At 39.1% G+C, this 15,115-nt stretch overlaps 1 protein-coding gene across 3 annotated transcripts in view; it reads right to left on the bottom strand.

The window, feature by feature from the left end:
- nphp4 (nephronophthisis 4) overlaps positions 1-15,115 on the bottom strand; it is a 163,686-nt gene that overhangs the window by 100,862 nt on the left and 47,709 nt on the right. For all 3 annotated transcript variants that reach the window (XR_003832558.1, XM_029436186.1, XM_029436187.1), the window contains one exon: positions 2,251-2,435. Coding sequence is in view for 2 of the 3 variants with exons in the window: in XM_029436186.1 (XP_029292046.1) it covers positions 2,251-2,435 (185 nt within the window). In the remaining variant the exon portion in view is untranslated. The remainder of the gene's footprint in view (positions 1-2,250; positions 2,436-15,115) is intronic.

The following is a 15,115-nucleotide window of genomic DNA, read 5'->3' as shown; positions in this document are numbered from 1 at the left end:
TGTTTAACGGTTTCTTGTGACATTTTTATTGTAGTTTTGTAGTATTTTGCATATTGTCTTTAGAGAGAAAGGCAATAGTGTGGATATGTTGTGACAGGATTTGCACATCCTCTCTTCATAGCATGACACACCTGCACAATGTCACTGAAATAGACACAAAACCTGTTTCTTTTTCTCTCTTTCTTATCCAAAGCTGTTCTGCACAATGGCTCACTGATGCGCCCTGACAGCTCATTAATTGAAACTGCTGGCAGTTGTTTACTTGTGCCAGTCAAAGGTTCACTCGCTCTCAACATTTACGTTAGAAAACACTTCCAGTGATTTAACGGGGTGCGATGGGATATTTGTGACTGCTGGTGTACCAAAAGCATGAGTTACAATGAGTTACAAAAGTATCTGAAGGGAACTGGTTCTTTTACAGTTACTGTAACTCTACATGGAACTGTCTGAAACTATCGTCATTTTATCGAGTGTTTAAAATTACATTTAGGATCTGGTGCAGGTGTGGGGTGCTGGACCTCTCTCGTGCTGTGTGCTGACATGCTAAAAACATTCAATCCAAGAGTTTTATTGCTGATCTAAGGCGGACACTGGTGACCTTACATCAACACATCCCCTTTGGCAAGGTTAGCATTGAGTGTCACGGTGTCTCAATAAAGCCCAGGGGAAGAAGCAGCGGGAGCCATATCTGCTTGATTGGTTATGAAGCACTAGAATGTATTGGAATGTAATGCAAGGCAGTTTTATGAGGGTGGAAGCCTGTGTGTCACGCAACAGTGTATAAATTATGAGGCTGGAGTTGGGTCAGGACATGTAAGGCGTTATCAAGCATACAGCATTTTGTTGTTTGAGAAAGGTCAATGGATTGCTCACATCCAAAACATAAACGGAATATATTTGTTCCTACAAGATTATTAAAGAAAAAATCTAATTGTGTGTGTTAACCTGCATCATTAAAAAGGTGGAAAAAGGTTATGTTTTTATTTATTTTTGTATATTCTGTCTATTCAACTGCTACTCTGAATACGTTGAATACGTTGAATTGGATGGAATTGGATGGAATTGGATGGACGGATAACCTTTGATTTATGCAGCAAACCATAAATTGTGTGAAAATATCATTTTTACGTAGCGTTTTGGCCTTTTTTTAATAGATGCGTCTGTACAGACATTGACCTTATCAAGCAGGTTGGGTATCAGCCGTGCATGACTGATACACATTATAACTAAGATGTGATGAGTAGGTTCAGCTTTATGTTACCTTACAAATAAAAGAAAGGTCGTCATCACTTCCACACAGAGAGGTTTACGGATTTTAAATTAGGGGGGTAGTAAAGAGAGGCGTTATTGGATCTGCACTCGGTATTATCCAGTTCCCTTAGTTTGGTATCTGTATCGGGGAGAAGTCTGATCTGTGCATCCCTAATGACAGTAGAGAATGACGTCAAACTTAGTGATAGAGAGGGCAATCTGTTGTTTTCTGCAAACTTAATGTGGAACCATTCTTTCAATCAGTGGTCACTTACACCCTATTCTCTATTTTTAGGATGGGTAGACAGCTGCATAGACACAAACAGGTCACAAAAGTAAAACTACCATGGTAAGGTGTTGGGCCAGAAGAACAACTTCAGTGAACCAGCCTGGAGGTTTGCATGTGACGATGATAGGTCTACCTGTAAGTGTGGCACGATGGAAGTGTCTAAAACTAAAAAGTGTGTTGACTTTCAAACATAGTCTAATTTGCAATCTAGACTATGTTTGAAGTCCCATCAAACAACCAGCCACCAGCAAATCTGAAGTGCACTTTCCATCTCCTCATATGACAAAAGAAATGACCAGAATATGAAAAAGAAAGAAGAAAAAAAAAGAAATGTGAATGTGAAACACCAAATTCATAATGTAGATCTAGTAAAGGTAGAAGAGTATGAAGCGAATGGATACCCGGAAAGAATAATATACAAGTCTGCAATGTTTCACTTTTTCCAGACATCTCCCGAACTATATTATACACAAACGAAAGAACATACCAACCTGGCTTTTTCCAAAATACGATTTTTGCTGACTTTATGGGACAAACGTTCAATCACTTGCCTATCAGCAAAAGCACTAGCGCCGGGAGAGGCTGATGAAATACTTTAAAGCGCTCCTGAAATGATCAGTGGATTTTGTCTGAGAACAGAAAATGGCTCCACCATGTCCTGCAGCCGGCAGTAACAGCTCCACTGCAAGACATAAGTTTCCTCTGCTCACCTGTCCTTGACCAGGGTGCTTCGTTTGGAGGAGCTGTCTGATCGCCCTCTGGCCGCTGATGCTTGGGGCTCCAGCACCACCACTTGGGGCTTGTCGAGGAAACACCAGCCATTGTGGACCCCGACATGGAGCCTCCTTTCCTGGACGACAACCGTCCTGAGTGTACCCTCTGGTCCCGGCTGCTTCTGAGAATCAGCGAGAAGAAGATTGGAGCAACCAAACCAACAGATAATACACCGCCTTTATACATGTGTGTGCTTTTGATTGGTGTATGATTTTCAAGAATCTCATATGCCTTGACGCTCATTATATTTTAAAATATCATATAATTATGCAAGAATGACAAGGGATTGGACATTTGACTTTAGATCATGTGAACCAAACAGGAAGAACTGTATTGTACTGTAGAATTTCAATCCCATATATTTGTTTGTTAGTCTGCCGATCTCTACGAAGAAAACATTATCTATTGTATACAACATTTTAATCTAAAAGCACATATTGTGTTAAGAACAATAAGGATGATGACATATCTGTGGATCTCTTCTGAAGCAATTACGAGGACTAAATGTCAGCTCGTCCCAAGTATCTCTTCACACTGTCCTCCAGACTTCTGTACTCCTCTTTGCACTATTGAGGAGTTACATTTTGGAGCAGTTTAGCATCCTATCAACTGAATATCTTTTCTGTCTGAACAAGAAAAATAAAGTGTAAAATGTCATTGACGATGTTACAAATATAGATATTGAAATCTTGCTTATTAAAGATTGTTGCACAGATTTTAAGTCAGATATCGGGTGTTTTTTTTCTCTATACTGTACAAATATACATTTTTGAATATGTTCAGCTCACTGCAAAAAGATCCTATTGTTTGAACCCCACTAGGGATTAATATGTGGTAGTTCACTCCTGACAAAATATAAACACAAGTATAAACACTTCCCGTTTACTATCATAATGATTTTAATTACGTTAAATCAAAAACTCAGGGACCCTTTAAAAGGATAACACTGGTTTATTCTAATTGGTCTCTACTCTATAGTTGTGGTCATTGTCCCTATCAATAAAAATAACACTGTACAAGGGCAGAGTATTGAATCTCAATCATGTTTTGGTATGGACCAAAAAGTGCTTGTAGCTGGCATTGAAAACTGAAAGGTGGCATCAAAGGTCAGAAAATGTTCATTTAACATTTGTTGTCGGATGCTGGATTATTACCAATTTGTGCGGTTTCACTTTTGGTTTTACGCAATCTGTAAAAAAGGGTTTCTGTGTTCCCCGATCTCAGCGAAACACTTATGTAAGAACAATGTTGTTATAAGTGATAGAGATTACGGATAAAACCATGAAAGAAAAGCCATGTTGTACTAAACTGGAATTATACTTAAATTAAATAATTGCTTGTTGCGTAATTAATTATTAATTGCATAATTTCATGGACAACGTGGTTATTGTGTTAATTATTGAATGCTTTAAAAACAAGTCAACGTATCAGCATGCGCTGGTGGAGAATGTGCTGCCACCCTGTAGCGGCCGCCACTAACAATGCACCGCTGACTGACAACCACTCAGTGATTGACTGTAAACCCTCTAACCCCAAAATGCAGAGCCACGCTGAGCTCACCTCCCGTCCCACTCCTTCCCATTTGTTTCATTTCAGTCTTTTCCCTCTCTCCATCACATCTCTCACTCCCACACTCTCTTTTCTTTCGCTCTCTTTTCTTGTCATTCTCTCTTTTGGTCCCTCTTGCTGCTTAAAACCTTCTCCATATCCACCCACACCTTCTCGATCAAATTAGCATATCAATTCAGCTTTGGGTTTTTCTTTTAAAAGCAGCAACAGCAGGAGCAGCAGCCGAGCCTGCCAGGCTACTGTACAGCCCACACACAGCACTGCTCATGTTACATCTCCGCACTGACTCCATCCCTCTCTCTCTCTCTCTCTCTCTGTCGGCCTGTTTACTATCTCCCGTCCTCTTGTTATCGTCGCTCATTCTTTCACTTTACAAGCGACAGTCGATATGTGCTCAGCCATGTACCATATTTTCCTTTTGGTGATGGCGAGGGAAGATTAGGTTTCTCGTCGTAACCTCAAGTGTTCCTTTCCTTCTCCGTCTCTCTCTGTTAAAACATATCTAAAAGTTTCCCTCTCGTAAACTCTCTGTGCAGCTCATCAGTTTCCCGCTCTGCATTGGAACTATGTTAAATGATATCGTCCCTATCAAATAATATAAATTCAAATTAAATCTCAAATTCTGTATTCCATGGCACGAACAAGATCCGTGTTGATTACACATTAGTCGAAACAAACAAAAGAAAATCAGAGTAGATATAAGATATAATATATTTTCATAATGTATATTCACAAGGATTTGTCTAGGTCTGCCGTGGCAAGTTTTCTTTAAGTAGTTTACTTGTTATTTATCTATAAGAGAATGTGGTGACTCACTAATGCAACTCTCTGCTTTGTTTAGAGTCGTGTCAGCCTTCATTTTGCCTTGGGAGTGTTACATAACTGTCTTCCAGCTGGATCACGTAGGCTCAGGCTCCACTCAATTAACGCTTGCCGTCTGAGAGCCAAGACGTAGACGCAGCCTCACAGAGGACCCTACATCACACGTTTTAATCCCAGACTTCACAGCATGCATTGTGCATGCACCGTAACAAGCGGGATGATTACTAATTACCAGAGAAAGTGATAAATCAAATCCCTATCTGTGCTCTATACAGTTAAGGTGAGGGGGTGCAAGTTAAAAGGGAAAAAAGTTAAAGTTATTGTGTTGAAAGTAGACATTAACACGGTTTCAAAATCTGAACATTAGAACAAATTTACATTACATATGTACATATTTAGATGATCTCATTACTTTGTGTTCCTCTTGTGAGGGTGTATATGTGTAATGTGTTCTCTCTTATGAATGAGATGTAGAGCTAAAAGGAAACTGTGAGAATAAATAAACCTTAACTCGCTTTGCTATTTTTGTTTCTGTTTAGTTCAATTCTATCTTTATATTTTAGCATTCTCAAAATCTTAATCCACTAAAATATATTTTAATCTTTCATTTACCCTCTTTTACTGTGCTCTGCGCATTGTATTGTTGTATTTTCATTGTATCGTTAAGCACCTTGTATAGCAGCTTTGCACGAAAGGCGCTGTATAAATTAATAAAGTTTAAGTTTAGGCCTGTGTACAGTATTTAAAAACAGCTCTTAAGCAGCACCGTTGTCACAATTTGGTCCTACATTTCTGACACTGGTTGATTTCAGTTGTCTTTGATTGAGAAATCTCTAAATCGGCCGTTGGTGGACTCGGCGTGAAATCTAGGAGAAACCATTTTACAACGACAATCAATTTGACTGGGATATTTACACAATTCGACTTGCAAAAACCTGTACAGCTGCCTCAATCTCATCCACACATGTCGCACATTGTGTTTGAAATAGACTCTGGTGCAGGCACAGAAAGATGATGTGCAACCTTAATCCATCTACAGAGGCCTGATTGGCTCGGTTGTCTCTTCAACCAAGGAAACAGCTGTCAATGAGCAAAGCACCTGACCTGTTTGAGTTCATGAAAGCAATTCAGAGATGTGGGTCTGGAACCAGGCAAAGCTACTGTGGGACTATTATCATGAGTCATAAAAACATACATCTCAAAATCAGCTCCATTTTTCCGTTTTCAGTTATTGTCTCTTTCTTTTTTCTTTTTCCATTCACAAGTCTGTGCTCGCCATCTGTAACGTTTGTTGTAACGTCAATATAAATGCACCCGTCTTTTTTAAACAGTTACGGTATACTGAAATACAGATGCCTTTTATGTTTGTTTTTACTTTCAACCATTTTTCTATTGTATGTTATTTATCAGTATATTTACACGATTAATTATTGTTAGGGCTGTGGAATTAGCGCGTTAATTTTGATTAATTAATCACAGAAAAAATAACGCAACAAAAAAATGAACGCAGATTAATCGCGCTCTTAGATGCCCCTTGACTCTTTACGTCACCGACGCGGCGCGGCCACAGCAGCCTCGTCAACGTGATGAAGCGGATTAGAAAACGTTACTTGGCCCAGTGAATGTAAAGTTTACATTAATAAACTCCCGGATGTAACTGTTGATGCTCCGCTCTGTGAGATTCCTGCAGCAAAGAATGTTCGAACCATCGGAGAACTTCAAGCTGAAATATCACCTCAACGCAAAGCACTTAGCAGCTCGGCGCTAGCTAGCACCGCCGCTGATGCTAAAGTGAGCGACCCGTCTCGTCATCTCTCTATCAGGCGTTCAGACCCAGCATTAGTCTGAACAACTCCATCACGAAATGTATTGCAATTGACTGCAGGTGGTAGAGGACAGGAGGTTAACAGAGGCTTTACACACTGTTATTCCAGATGTTAAATTGCACTTTATGTCAAACTGTTGGTCTGTGTTGTCTAAGATAATTGTGGCAAACAAGATATTAGAGGAAGAGTATTGAAATAAAAGACGTGTTGACCAGTTTATAATGCTACTCATTGATTCACTCATCTTCCAAAACCATTTGAATATTTTGAAATGCTTCTCACAGCAAATATTGATATATATGATTAATTTAGATTAATTAATCACAAAGCTTGTAATTAGTTAGATACATTTTTTTTAATCGCTTGACAGCCCTAATTATTTTACTATGTATACCAAGAATCTTGGACGTTCATTTTCTCCACGCTGGCCCTCTCCTACCTTATTAGCTTTCATACAGCTGGTGTATAGATTTCTAAGACAAACATTACAGTGTATTTGATTTGACGTATCTGACAAAAATTGCCCTTTTGACGTTTGACAGCAAGCAGCAGAAGTTTAACAAGATATCTGTAAATAATTGCTTTCAGTGGCATCCAGATTATAATTACGATTGTGTCGTTTCCTACACTGTCTGTCTACTCTCGTCTTCTTCCTCCACTGCAGCCAGTGCCGGGGAGGATGACGGAGAAAAGGCTTTGTCTCTTGTTGGACAGGTCTGCCATGAAGTGTTTCACAGTGAAAAGAAGAGAAAGACAGAGATAAAGTTGTTTATAAGAGAACATCAGTTAAAGCGCTGCTTTCTGTTCTCAGCATCTCTCTCCTCACTCCCCTCCTGCGAGTTTCTCTTTCATTTATTTCATTGCTCTCTTTTCTCACTCCATCAGTTTCTCTCTCTACCTCTCTCGCTCGCTATCCTCTTTCTTCTCCCGCTCGCCTCTGTCTGCTTCCGTCACAGATTTCTTCCTCCCTCGCCTGAAATATGAATATTTTAGAGCTAAGAAGCTTAAAGGGAACAATGAAATGGCCCCCAAGTTAAATTATATTCCATTTCCAGAGTCACAGAAGAGGGACTTTTCTGAGGTGTGTCTTTCTCTTTTTTCCCACACACACACATAAGCTTGTTGTTTCCTGCTTTTATGTCATATTTGTGATATTCCCCCAAATCTTGCTTCTAGAATAGCTAAACCAGGCAGCGGCACTGTAAACGAACAACATGGTCCCTTCAGCGATCATAATGTACATTTGACAAACGGGAAGTTTCTTTAGAGCCAACATGCCTATATGCTGTTTGTATCATTAAAGGAAAAGGAAGTGGGAGGCAGTTTGTTTTACAGCTTTGTTAACAGAGTAAACAAAAGCACTGCGTTGTAAAGGAAGAGTTTCTGCTGGTTTTTTTGTCTCACAATTAGACGAGTCACCCTTGTGTGGGCGTTGTAAAAAGGAAAACTAAACATTTTGCTCAACCATCCATTTCCTGGTGGAAAACAATAAACTGAGAGAAAATGTTTTTGAATCCGGTGCATCACTATTATCTGTTCTTTCATGGCTGTTAATTCTGCAGTGCATCAAGAGCAAGCCAAAGCCGACTTTATACAAATATGGCCTTGAGGGCTCAATAGAAATGTTTCCTAAACTGCAAAACCAACATTTCTAATGTGCCTGCTATCTCCAGGAAAAAACGACTATACCTCTGAAATCTATGTTGAGGATAAAGTGAACACCAGTAAGTGGAAGATAACTCGGGTAGAAAAACACATCTTATCTTGGGAAGGAAAAACCCAACAGAAAATACAGGTTGTCGTGCATAATGTTTGTTGAAGAGGTTCCACAAGAATGGTATTAATACACTTTTTTAATTTGGAAGGTGTGATTTCTTTTTTTCCTTCCATCGTCTGAATTTCAATCCAAAATCAAATGACAAAAGTATATCTTCCGAAGTACAGAAGTGGAAGATTTATTTTGTCACTTGAGTATTCACACCTTAAAAACTGCATTATCGTTGTCGAATATTAACCACAAAGATTCTCTTGGATTCAATTTACCGGTTCAACTGTTGTGGGAGGCAGAGGGGCGAGGGTGACATTTCAGTAAGCAAAATGTATTTATTGGGGACACTGTAATTTGAATAAAATGGAAACTGCTGAAAAAGAAAGAAAGTCATTTAGAGTAAATTTAGAAATAATAGCAGCTGGAAGAGAAATGGAGAGCAGGCGGCAGCTGCCTCATTGTGCGAGTTTGAGGGAAATTAGTGTAGATTTTCAGAGGAGGATAAATTAGTTTCTGAAGGTTATTTCTTTTGTGCTCAAAGGGTGGGATATGAAGTGAGAGAACACGCTCTCTTTAATAGCTCCAACTGGGACATAAGAAGCTTAAGGCAGAAAATGGGTCTCGACCCTGTAATCACCGTGTGGGGACTCCATAAATGGTCGTGACAGGGCTTAGAGGCACTGATCAATAACAGGGTCAGAAGTCCCAATATGAGCTTCTGCAACCTGCTATTAATATCGTAATATCGTATGCCACTCAAAAGTGCATCATTAAACAGAGACAGGGGTTACAATACTGTTGGGTGTTAGACTGTTGGTAGGAGAAAACAGTTTGAAGATTTGAATCCATTAACTATTTTTTTTGTATTTTCTGACATTTTACAGACTTCATTTTTATTGATTAATAAAAACATTTTAAAAAGATCAGTCCATATGGTAAATCATTTTCAGCTGCGGCACAACTGTTGACAGTTGACCATTTCCATGCCATAAAATCATGCCCAAAACTTCATATCATATTCAAAGTTCAGAAACGTCCAGATCAGCATTTAGACTTCCATTAAAGGTGCATGTACGCTCATGAAGAACTACTTTGTACCACTTGTAGTTGTTCAAAATGGCCATACTCAAAGACAAGATAATAGATTAAATACGGAGAAAAGGACACGGAAGAGAGAAAGAAGTTCCAACTCTGCTTGTCAACTCCACACACCTGAACGTGCACTAGTAATCCCATAATACAATACTTCATACGGCACTACGCTTCAATCAAGGCTTCAACAGTGTTTATGATGTAACCCAGTAATGAGTAAACCAGGAAGTGATTTAAGACACGTCCGAAAGCTCTCCATTGAAACCCATTCTAATAGATGCTTTACTGATTCTTGAGAGGAAGGAAAATTAACCCATAGAAGTCTAAAATAATTCAATTATGTGTCATCATCGTCTCACTGTGAGGAAAACGTCTTCATGTTCATGTGAAAGAGCAGTGGTGAGTTCAGTAGAAATATATTAAACAAAATAACTGCAATAACTCTATGACTCATACGGATGATTACATCTTTTCATACTTATCTTGACAATATAATTAATCATTTTCCCTCTCGTTTCTGATTACCCACATTATATCACATTATATTTGATTATCTGTTTGCCCAGATTGTGATTTGTGTGCGAGTGCACGCGAACTCAGACACACAGACGTACAGTATACAGAGGGCATGCAGAGTAAGTGTGTTATGTGCGCTTTGTGTGCGTCTGATGCCGGTCGACGAAGATGAACACCTATGAAGTGAGATCTATAACAACCCCAATATGTCCTGAAGTTATTAGTCTGGCAACAAAACTTGGAAAAGCTTCAGCAGAAAAATGAGATTGCTTTGTCTAAAATCAGGTTTTAAATCACAATGTTTTGCAGGGGACAAACACAAACAAGGTGCCATCCACTACAATCAAAGCTCTTACTTTTTGAGCCCAGCTCAGGCCTGAGCTGGCTGGACAACATGGATGTTCTATGGAGACATAAAGGGCCAGTGTGCAGTTGTTAGAGGGATCTAATAGCAGAAATTGAATATATTATATGTTTCAATGTCTCAGACTAAGAATGGTTGTGTTCTTGTTCAGAATGAGCCTTTCATATCCACGTAGGTCCTCTTCCATGGAGCCATGTTTCTACAATTGGTCAGAATAACTGAAGGCCCCCGTAGTTCTCCGATACACTTGTAAAACTGCAGTAACGCCAACTGCTGCCTGAATATCATTGCTTCTAAAGTATTAAAAAGCACTTACACCTCTCTCCTCCTCCTCTCCCTCTCTATCTGTATGCAATCACGTCACTTAAATGCATGTTAGAAAGTCAGCATCAGGGGCATCACCCGGAGTTTCTGTGTCTCTCATGTGCCCTGGTCCTGCCTGACGCCCACGCTAATATTTATTTTTTGGAGGCACCGGGAAGCTTTTTTTGACATCCTCCTGGATCTATCTTTCTTTAACATTTACTATGTTGTTTATCCTGTACACACGACATCTATTGCATGTCTGTCCATCCTGGTAGAGGGATCCCTCCTCAGTCTCTCCCTGAGGTTTTTCCATTTTTCCCCCTTTAATTATGGGGTTTCTTTTAGGAAGTTTTTCCTTGTGCGATGCGAGGGTCTAAGGACAGAGGGTGTCGTATCCTGTACAGTCTGTAAAGCACACTGAGACAAATGTATCATTTGTAATATTGGACTATATAAATACATTTTATTTTTACTAAAGGTTTACTGCTATGGTAAGAATGGCCTCTTAAGCGAGAGATGAAGGTCCTCAAAGATATCATGGCGTAACACGGTTTTACACTCCACAGCATGTTACCGCAGTCTTGTAAAGGGAGGGGTGAGCGGAGGGGTATTCAGTTGGTTGCAATTTGCAACCGCAACGCTAGACGCAAATTAGTAAGTCAAGTACAGTAACATGAAGGACATATACTGTAATGTAGTTCATTTCATTGCATTGTTTTCTTTAGGGCAACGTGTGTATTGAGTTATTGGTCTTTATTTATATTTAACATTTATTTTCTAAATGCAGTGCACTTAGAGCAAGGGTGGGGAACCTCCGGCCTCTGGGCCAGAAGACAAACGTCAGTGGAATTTGTTTTAGTACAGCGTGGCAAAATGCTTAGTGTCACGAAGTGTCAGCAGCATTGCATGCATTACATATAAAACAATTGAATATGTTCTTATTTGATGTAATAACAATGCTTTGTGGTAATTTACAAAAACATTCTTAGATGTACAAGCCTAGTTTGAGGAAAAAGTTATGACTCTAATACTTTTCTGGGTTTTAATATTAAAAGTATTTGGGATGAGAGTTATATATTTCTTTTAAGTATTAGTATCTTCACAGCTACTGTGTTGGAGTCTGTGGGAACACAAACAAATAAGAAGCAAAGGTAATGTTAAGAAAATGAGAACTGACTAAACAAACTTTCATTCTTCACAGGTCAGTGTATGATCGTTGATCTTTGTCAAGGTTGTTGGCGTCTATAAGTTTTCCATTTTGGTCAAATCGGACCATTTTTCAGTCCATTTAATTTCTCAAGAAGGAAAAATAATGCTGTGGCAAATGCTGTACTAAAAGCTATTAAAGATTTGCTATAATAAAGCTAATAACACCTAGGTTTGGTGCTTCATAGCTTCTTTTTTTTCAGAATGGCACATTAAAAGCTGCCAGCTATTCATCAGTTTTTGTGAAATCAAGGTGTAGGCTGTTGTAAAAGGTAATTATAACTGTACAGATGGCAACTGTCATCTCAAGGGGGAGGTGTGTGTGTGTGTGTGTGTGTTGTGTGAGAGAGATAAAGCAAGCAAAATGATGTCCCATATGAGTTTTGTATAAGCCAATTAACAAGCGAGTTACACAATTCTTGCGTTTTTTACCTTTGAAAAGCAGCAAACAAAAGAAACAATGCTTCTCTGACTTTATGACTATTTATCACACATCTCTCCCATAGTTAAGGAGAATATGCTAGATGGCTGTTGACGTATCATTGTCCATGGTTTAATCAATTGATAACACGGTAGTCAGGACAACGACATACACATCTGCCTCTCAAGATGTATGTGTGTGTGTGTGTGTGTGTGTGTGTGTGTGTGTGTGTGTGTGTGTGTGTGTGTGTGTGTGTGTGTGTGTGTGTGTGTTTGTGTTTGTGTGTTTAAGTGTGTGTGCGTATGTGTTGCTACCCACACAGTGGATGTTAGCTCCCCCATATTGAGGGTGAGTCATCCATGGCAAGAAACAGTGGCAGTATCATTAGCATGCCGCTCTCATCCTCCCACTCCTATACTCCTTAACAGATTTTAACTGGCACAGCGCTTCCACTGATAAATCACTGTTGCCCTACTGCTGGAAACACTCCCATAATTCACAACCAAAAAATATTAAGTCAAACACATACTCATACTGCTGCCTTCCTATTTCGCCGATCATACCACTTGTCCCTAAGCATAATAAAACCCACGCCACTTTCATCCACTGCATATATTATTACAGCACATTAGTGGTTCAACTTGGAAAGAAACCCCTCATGCTGGTGCAGTCCAACTATGAACACCAACAGTACACAAACATGTGATGTCATAACATTAAAGGATAAGGTTGGTACTATCAACACATTCCATTAAAAAGACCAAACCTAATAATGTGTCAGTCCGTCTCCGACTTCCCTTCCCTGTGGCACTCAGCTTCAAGCTCATTTGTTCCTGCTAAAAACATAAATCTTTAATTAGGAGTCACAAATTCATAGTTTCATTTTTTTTAAAGGCTCTGTAATTCCCTAAGACAGCTGGGCACTGCAGCTTTCAGCAAAAGTTACTCAAACAGGAGTAAATGGCGCATTTAATGGGGACTATTTTCAGTTGCGGAGTAAAATGAAAGGAAATCAAAGGAAAAATAAATGTTACTCAGTGAAACAGTGTGGCCCATTAATGTGTGAACTGATTTTGGAAAACTATGGAGCTCGATGACACAGAGGTGAACATTTGATTAGGTTTGGCGACAAAGGCAAAGCATAATAGTAGAATACAAAAATACTGAATATCACAACCAGTATCCTTACTTGATAGAATAGTTAATTTATTAAAATAGTTGCAATACATAAAATAGATAGAAGGTAATAGAGTACTAAAGGTGGTCTAAATATTACCTGGTAGATAAGCTTTAGTTGCCTTCTGTGCTTTGTTCAGCTAACAGCCAGTAGTTTAATGTGGTGCTCTTAACACCACTTGTTAACCAATGCAGTTATAATGCCACTTACAGCTGCAGTGGTGAAATCTATTTAATTCATGCTGAATTATAAGAATCAGGTCAATTCTGTATTCGATAAAATATTAGGTAATTACAGGAATTTATACAATTTACAAGAATGGCAAATCATGCTTAATCATGATCTCTGCAAATATTAGTCCCACACAAGCAATACTTGAATACAGATCAGGCATTTATATTACTCACTTTCTTCAACATTAAATGAACAAAACAGGCAGTGTTAAGTGAGGGAGAGCATCATTCACAGATGTTATCGTTTTAAATAATCAATGCTGATCATCATGAGCAACATCTGTAACTGGGATTACTGACGTTTGATCCTGGCACTTAGTTTTCCCCGTGTGGAATCAATGAAGTTCATCTTAACTTATTCATTATTAGATGAGAGTAACCTGACTTTTGTTAAACAATACCAGTGATATGTGATTTCCCTTGCACAAGGGTATGAGAGAAATACCAGCCTTCCTTTATCGGATAACAACTATTTTAATTCTGCATAACTCTGAATCAGAAACACTTCCTCGTTTGCGCTGATAAAAAGGTGCAGTGACTTCCAGAAGACTCCCAGTAATGCAACACTTGCAATATTTGAGATCCCATAGTGATTGATGGATTTTGCTGATACAGTATCAGGTCTGTGAATGTCACACAGTTTGTGAGTTTCTCCCGGAGGTCACTTTGGTAAGTTTGGTCAGATTCTCCAAACACATTACTTGAACTGAGCGAAAAAGCAGTGACTCTAAAACTTTTAAAGTTTATGAATCTCCCTTTCCTCCTTCAACCACTGTGCACTCTCCGTCTTCTCTGACTTATAGGGTCTATAACCAGTCGCAGTCTATTTCGTCTAATCATTGGATCGTCAATCATTTCGAGGACCTGCATTTCATGAATAATTGATGTGAGCCAAGTGCATTAAAGCACATTCCTTTGCCCTGCATCAGTTACAGTAGTTACAGGCCTAATAATGATAAGGAGAAGACACTCTAGGATATTTGGAGGTGCAGACAAACTCGCTGTCCTTAGAGATCAATGTGCGAGACGCCTGCTATTTCCTGAAATGTACAACCTCCTTTGTCTTTTTTATAGTACCACGTCAACAGGGGGCAGTCCTACGTAGTGTGAGCTTTCTTCTTTTAGGACAAATGAAAACTTCCTTTGTTGCCAGAGCCTTTCTCTGTTCATTAAATCAGCCTAAGGGGTTTTGTTCTGCCTGCGGCGTGGCACCGAACCTCGCCTGCTTCTCTCCTGCTCTTAATCGTCTTCTGGGCTCCCAGGTCTTTTGATCACAAGCCAAGATGTTACATACTTTCTGACAGGATTTCAGGGCCTTTCAGCAAGAATAATATATTTTATTGAAGATTTAGTTAAACGATTGCTAAAGGTCATTTGAGGTGAAGTAGCCTGCGGCTTCACGCACATTTAGGGAAGACAGATATGTTCAAGAAAGAGAGGTTCAAAACCACAGTTCAAATTATCTTAATACTCATTAAAGTATGCTATTGAGCTATGTAAA

This window comes from Cottoperca gobio, chromosome 7, assembly GCF_900634415.1.
Source record: "Cottoperca gobio chromosome 7, fCotGob3.1, whole genome shotgun sequence".
Taxonomy (NCBI): domain Eukaryota; kingdom Metazoa; phylum Chordata; class Actinopteri; order Perciformes; family Bovichtidae; genus Cottoperca; species Cottoperca gobio.
Note: the sequence above shows the minus strand (reverse complement) of the source record. Positions and strands in the feature narration are given on the sequence as shown.